Raw genomic sequence first — 7,600 nt, forward strand, 5'->3', positions numbered from 1 at the left:
AGAACGTAGACAAAAATTTAAAGATATTCAAGAAATATATTTTCTACAAATAAAGGTTCAAAACTTCGATATCGATGATGTATTAACAATTACATATAAAAGTATAAAGGAAATATATATTTTAATAATTACTTCTTACATTTTACATTTTAAAATGAAAATGAAGAATATACAAACAATTCTTAACTATCCAGGAGTTTTTTTATAATATTGAAATAATATTTATAAAATATAATATAATTGTAATATTGTTTTATATATCTTAATTAATAAATAATTTTATTAAATATGTAATTTTTATTAATAATAGTATATTTTTAACCATTAACGCTTATTATAAATTCATTGATTAAGAGAACTATAATATTCATTCAATATTTTTACAATTTTTATGGTCAAATTGATAATTAATTAATTATAAAATTTTACTAAAAATTTCTATTTTTAAAATAAATTTTCATCAATTTTTATCAATTTTTATTATTTTTTATTAATATTCGATAATTTTTTATATTCCTATAGATATTTTTATATTTTGAATATATTTTTATTGATATCGAAATTTTTAATCTTAATTATCTAAAAAACATAAAATATGACAAAACAATGTAGTTAAATTTCAAATTTTATGAACCTAGATAGATCTAAATAAAAACCTAAATATAATAAAGCATCTGCTATTTTTATTATTAATTTAAAACTATTAAATAAATAAAATAATTCATATTTGACAAGTTTATACGAGGGAGGGAGGATGAAGCAGATACGGGAATTCATTTAATTTAGCCAAGTTCATTTGAATTTCATTTGTGTACGTTTCATTTTATTATAGCGGCGTTTTGCAAACAGCTGATGTGTCAAAGTCAGTTGCACCCTGGCCTGGGTAGTGTGTCACGTGTCAAGAGCCTTGTATAAATTGTCTCGCCTTCTTTGTTTCCATACGGTTCTCAATATGATTTTGAAAGCTTTGTTAAGCTCGGGTTATTAAATTGAATTGGATCAGAGGTTTTATGTGGTTTCTTGCCTGAGTTCCTGTTTGGTGATTTGTCTCTCTCTGACTTTCTACGTCACTATATTACTGTAATACATCCAAATAGTATAAATTAGCAAAAATTTATTCATAACATGATTCATGAAAATTTTGTACCTTTCAAATTTTCAATAACAAATTAGAAAACATATATTTATAATAAATTTATGAAAATTTTACAATTTCTAAAAGTTTTTATAACGATATAGAATTACTTAATAATTTTTACAAAATAAAATTTAAATATAACCTAACTAACTTTTTTTATTTTTGGGGGGAAGATTTCAATACATTCTTTTTTAAAAATATGTAGCTTAATATTTATAATATATTAATTTTTTCTATTTTAAAAAGATGAACCATGCAACATAGATGCCTAAGAATTTTTCAAATGTTTTCTTTTTTTCTTTTTTTTTTTAAATTTCTTATAAATTCATTTTTTTTTATCTTTATTTTTCCTTCAAAAAAAATGATGAAAAAAGTTCATGCCATATGGCACTTAGAAGCGCATTTCATTATCTCCAAATCTAGAGCCTAGGCGTGCCTTTTTTGTAATACTAATTCCGTTTGTTTGTAAGGAGCAAGTGGTTTAGTATAATTTATTCCAATTTAAATTTGTTAATCCTTTAGATGATTTAGTGAATTGTGAACCATAAAGACAATTAGGGGGAAAAAAAGATTACAGCTCCTTTGGATGATTATACTTTTGAGTTTTATTTATATTATTTTTTAAAACATAATTTTGAGTCTTATCTTGTTGCTTTATAAATCTGAGGATACAACCTAAGCCATTATTCCTCACATAATAAACTGAATTCGAATTCCCCCATCCACCTTAATATCAAAAAAATAAAAATGTTGCTGCTTTATGATTTATGATATTCTTGTTTTACCGTCCTTTATTTTTTTTAACTTACACTGAAAAACAGGATTAAAAACAAAATTAGAGGCCTTAATTGAAAACAAATGAAAACTCAATGCACTTATTGTGCGAAAAGGGCAAAAAAAAAAAAAAAACAAAAAAAATTATATTATAATAATCTTTTTCATAAAACAAAATCTATTTTAATACATCTTTATGGGACAATTAGTCTACGTATTGATGGGGACAATTAGTGATAACGTCCATACTCTTTGTATGTGAGGTCTAGAATTCTATTCACTAAATGATAAAAAAATAAATAAGTAAAATAAATAATCAATCTATTTCAACTTAGTAAATCTCATGTTACCATCTCAAAGTTAAAATAAAAATTTATTTTATAGCCTTTGAATTTATTATTTTATTTAATTTTTTGTAATATCATAGCCTTTGGATTTGCTTTCAAAATTTATGCTGCAATCCATTATTTATATACAGTCTAATAGATTTAGTCTTTTTTTTTTTTTTTTTTTGGATTAATTATATATGTTTTATCGGCTCGGCTGTTACATTTTCTTTCTTTTCTTCACTTAAAACGCAGAGTCAATTACCATGGGGCTGCTTCTCCCTATTACACACACCACCATTTGACACTACCGTTTGAAGTAAGCAAATTTGTAGAAAAAACCAAACATTAAAAACAAAAAAACAAAAAACAAAGAGTTAAAATCAAACAACCCCTAAAAAGAGACCCAAAATTTATATTTAACAGGTGCGAATGTAAATTAACAACAAAACAAAAACAGAGAAGAAAATCGAGTCTACATCATATCACATGTTTCCACAAACTTATACTAAATCTGACTACTACATTGTAGAAAAAAGCTATATTAGAGTAGTAAATGTACATGTAATTCTGAAAGAAACTCCCCTCTCGTGTATCTTTTCGAAGCTTGCATCTCCAAATTCAATCATACATGAGATGTCACAGAATAGAATAACTATATTGAGTCACAACACTAATATATAGAACTAGCTAAAGAAGTTCACCCGTTAAACACTTAATATAGGTAAGAGACAGCGTAGGAAACAGAGGCTTTCATGCATTGACCATAAGATTTCAAAAATCATAACGATGATGAGTTATCCACTTTGGTTTCTTTACCCTCCTAATGAAAAATGGCAACATTATGTTTCCTCTTCCGGGGAGATTTGGGTAGTAATAATGGTGTGTGTATTTGAATGATCATCATGAGTCAGCAAAAAGATATTCCAGTAAAGGAGCTACCACTGCTATGCTTAGACCGTTCCCCAACAATGCGTAACTGAAGCACAAAGAAACACAAAGAGTAACTTGGGAGAAAAAAGGCAAGATTTATAGCCCTTTCAAAATTTGCTAGAAATGTTTCGATGAAAACGCTACAGATAAAATAATGGAATCATGTACGTTCAGGCCAACCCACCATGGACTATATAAGCTCGCAAGGAAATGGCTACTTTCAAATATATATTTGTGTATAGTTATATATTATGAACACATATTCCACTTGCTCCTTAGACAGTAGCCCAATCTCAACTCTATCTTAGTTAAGTCTAGAAGCAATTAGCGGACAAGTCAATGCCTATCCCCAACAAAGTTGGGCTGCAATTTTAATTGAACTCTGGAAGTGTGTCTTGAAGTTTACAATTTTCATGTTTAACAGTCACATATTTCAATTGATTTTATCAGAGGGAAAAAAAAAAAATGGAAAAGAGAAAAAGAAGAAGTTATAACAGGGATGTAAAAGATGATAGGGAGAATTGCGTATTTTCAATAATTGAATAAACATTTCAACAAAGTGGGAAGCAAGGTGGTTTACAATTCAGGCACCGAATCAGAACTAAATTTGTCAGAGTTATTAAGAAATTTTTTTTATTAACATAGTATCTATTTTCTATTTCTGATCTGGTCTGTTAAGGGATCAGTACATAAGAGTGAAAACAAAAATAACATACCGCTGTCTAAGGCTTATATGCTGTGGAAACTGAAAATCTTCTGGAAAGGAATGCAAATTAGCGACCTGATTTTTTGAGAACAGGAAAACGTATTCAACTAAACAAAAATTAATTGACATTAAATGAAAAGTGCAACCAAAACCATGAGAGAGATATGAAAGAAATCAATCTACCTCCCTAGGGGTAAAATATCTGAGGCATTGCTCCTTCAATGGAGATGCTTTACCCTTTCTCTTTGGCTGCATGACCATTATTTTGAAAATGTATAAAAAATCCATAGCAAAACTTCCACAAATAAATCTGAACAATATTACCCCAAAAAAATAATAATAAAATAAATATGAACAATATCTAAAAATATGGCTATGAATTACTGCAAAAGTCTACCATTCATGGCATTGCAGAGGGTACTAGAAATAGATCCCCTGTAAACCATCCATCCTAATATTTTAATACCACAAGTAAACATAGATTGAATCATATTATTATTTAGGTCAATCAGTTCAGTACATGCCAAGCAATAATGTCACTGGCTATCATTAAATATGAATTATGTCATGTAGCAACTCTCAAAGACAGAATCAGATAACGCAGTAGGATAATAGAAAAAATATTCCATCTTCTATGTATTTGAAATTATTTGACATCAAAGAACAAGTGAACATAACTTTATATGCATGAACTTTACAATATGCTTTCTTATGATAAACAAATGCACCATCTCAAATGCTAAAGCAGAGCCCCAATTCCATGCATGAACTGCAACTTTTCATGTCCAAATTGAATCTTACCACAACAGTTGCTAAAAGGGAACCAGTACCCTTTATGTACCGATAATAACTTTTTGTAAAACAACAACACCGCTTTGAATCAGGATAGACAATATCTAAGCTGAGTTAAGAATTTCATTAGCCAAAGTAATGAGGGAGGGAGAGAGAGAGAGAGAGAGAGAGAGAGATAAGGATACCCATGGCACTTCCCCACCTCTCTATCAAGCTTAAAGGAACAAAATACTGATCTAACGAGTTTATATCACATTCGCTTCCTTCATTATCTTTCTCCAAACCTCCAGCAGCAAACGTAGAAACACTGGTGGTGTCCCCTGGTTGCAAGTCAGCATTCTTGAATTCAAGAAACCTTTCTATCGGCTCACAAGATTGGAGCAACTTATCGAAGCTTTCTTGTGGTTGATCGTGTTCAAATAAAACTGACTCACGATCAGCAGACCCAAATAATGGACAAGGAGACCAAACTAGCTTATTGTTCAAAAGTTGGTTGTGGAACAATGAAGGTTTCCTCTTTGCCTATAAAGGAAGTGAAGGCAAGTTGATTAATAGATTAAATACACTGCAAACTAAGAAAGAATATATATAAGTTGCCAAATCATCTGAATGACTAGGAAGCAGAAACAGAGCATAAGCTACCAGGCAAAAATAGCGTGGCCGGGAATAAGGCACACCAAATTGTAACGGACTCAAAATAAACTCCTGTGTGACAAAACCAAGTTTCACCAATGTCTCTATCATTCTTGAATGTGTATCAGATGTCTGAAACCAAGTAAAGAAAAATGACATTAGAAGGTAATCAAGTAAATTTAACTTAGAATTTAACAAAATTAAAGGGAGCATACCTCGAATCCGACAACATTTTCTACAAATAACATAATTGGAGGTTTTGAAGTGTGTGGTATTAACTCAAGAATGTTGAGAAACGAAAATGCACGAGCATCACCAGACTGCTTTTGAAGACCTAACAACCAAGTCTCAGTTATTACATGTATCAAAGACAAGAAGGACAGATATGATAAGGAAAATGTCTAACCCTGTCGAGTGTACGGTTGACAAGGAGGAGAAAGAAGCCATGCATGCGCCCCATAACTGTCGAGATCAGCAGCAGTCAGGCTCTGAATATTGCCCTGTACCAACCACAATAACGTGAAAACAGAAACAGCTTAACAGCCAAACACCAAAAATGTAAGAAGAGGCAGTTGGAGAATTTCACACCATTTTCCTTTTCAAGGCAATTACTTTGGGCGGCACAAATGCCAAAAACATGAAAATGGATATGCAGGAAAGTATTTTTTGACTTTAAAACATAAAAAATAAAATAAAATAAAATAAAAAACAAAATAAATTTAAGAAGAAGAAGAAGTTGCAGCAATTCCAAAGTTTTTAACAACTCGAAGAAATAGGCAAATATTTGCACCTGGCCGTCAAAATATTATAGTAGGTAAAGATTTATTTTTAAACAATGAAACCTTAAAATTCAAGAAATTTCGAGATAATTTTTCATTCTACATTTTTCAGCAACCAGATAAAGCATTTTGGCTTTGTCAGGTATAAAATAGGAATTCAAACAAAGTTGTTTTCCTGATCAAAGTGGGAAAACGATCTCTGGCTTGAGCAACAAATATATATATATAATCACATGAAATACAAGAACAAATTAAGCAAAATTCTATAATATATATATATATATATTAAACCAAGAAGAAGAAGAAGAAGAAGAAGAAGAAGAGAAGAACCTGATATGGACGGTGGCCAAAGTTGTGCTGATAAACATCGTTTGCCTTGTCGTTAATGTCGAAGGCTTCAACAATTTCGGCGTTCACTCCCGCCCTCATCAAAGAGTACCTCTAAACAAGGAAAAGCATATGATATGAATAGTCAGTGGCAGAGAGGGAAAATTAGGGTTTTGGAGAGCTATGTACCATGCCACCGATGCCACTGTACAACTCCAGCACCCTCCATGCCTCTTCTTGCTTCTTCTCCATTTCCTCTTCTTTCGCCCTTTCTGCGGGTTTGCAATTTTCTTTCAACGGCGCCGTCTTGAATTCATATTTTACAGAAAAGTTAAATTTGTTATTTCCGAGTAAATACAATTTTTTTTTTAAATTTTTATATTGAAAATATTTAATTTATACCTCTGAACTTTCGAGTAAATACAATTTCAGGTTTTAAAAAAAAAAAATTATAAGTCCAAATTTACCCTTTTAACCTTGTGATGATAAATTATTTTTAATTTTTTTTAACAATAACAGATTTGTTTTTTTTCAAAAAAAAAAAAAAAAGAAAGAAAAAAAAGAAAACTACATGATAATACGTAGGCATTTTTAAGTAAATTAAAAATTTGACAAATACCTTTACTTAAGTATATTTTAAAAATTATAATATATTTAGTTAAATATATTTGATTTTAATGTCAAAAACAAAACAAAATGAAAAAGAAATCAAAATAAACTTTCTTTCAGAATTAACGAACATGAAAGAGTTTGAAAAAATACCTTCACCCGTGATTTTGTGTACATGTGATTGGTTGTATGCCAAACTAGTTAATAGTTGTTTAAATTTAGTTGTTTTATTAGTTTAGCATCTTATTGAGTTAAAAAACTAAACTACTATTTTAAAAATATATTAATTATTGTAATTTAGACGGTTAATAAAATTTAATTTACAACAATGACTCTAATGATTTTTCCTTTTCCACCAATAATGATTTAATTTTTGAAAGTTAAATATTACAACAAATACACCTTTATTCTAACCTGAAATTTGGGAGAATAAGTAATTAAGGGAACAATTTTGAAAAGAAATTGATTTATTATTTCTACTTAATCGATTTCAAAGATTGTTGGATTTTGAAAACCTCTATATTCTACTATTAGTCAAAAATGAATTTGACTGAAATAGGGACTCCTAGGTCTTTTCCTAAAT

The 7,600-nt window shown here is 29.4% G+C and overlaps 1 protein-coding gene across 1 annotated transcript; it reads right to left on the minus strand.

Moving 5' to 3' along the window:
• Positions 1–2,615: 2,615 nt before the first annotated feature.
• On the minus strand, positions 2,616–6,780 carry LOC107421223 (tRNA (cytosine(38)-C(5))-methyltransferase 2; the record flags this gene model as incomplete). The annotated part of the gene is made up of 10 exons (XM_016030412.4): positions 2,616–3,217; positions 3,888–3,952; positions 4,061–4,126; positions 4,679–4,773; positions 4,855–5,191; positions 5,312–5,434; positions 5,518–5,636; positions 5,709–5,802; positions 6,412–6,522; positions 6,598–6,780. Coding segments are annotated over 10 exons (1,269 nt in total), but the record flags the coding sequence as incomplete, so codon positions are not given.
• Positions 6,781–7,600: the final 820 nt, after the last annotated feature.

Source organism: Ziziphus jujuba, chromosome 5, assembly GCF_031755915.1.
Source record: "Ziziphus jujuba cultivar Dongzao chromosome 5, ASM3175591v1".
Taxonomy (NCBI): domain Eukaryota; kingdom Viridiplantae; phylum Streptophyta; class Magnoliopsida; order Rosales; family Rhamnaceae; genus Ziziphus; species Ziziphus jujuba.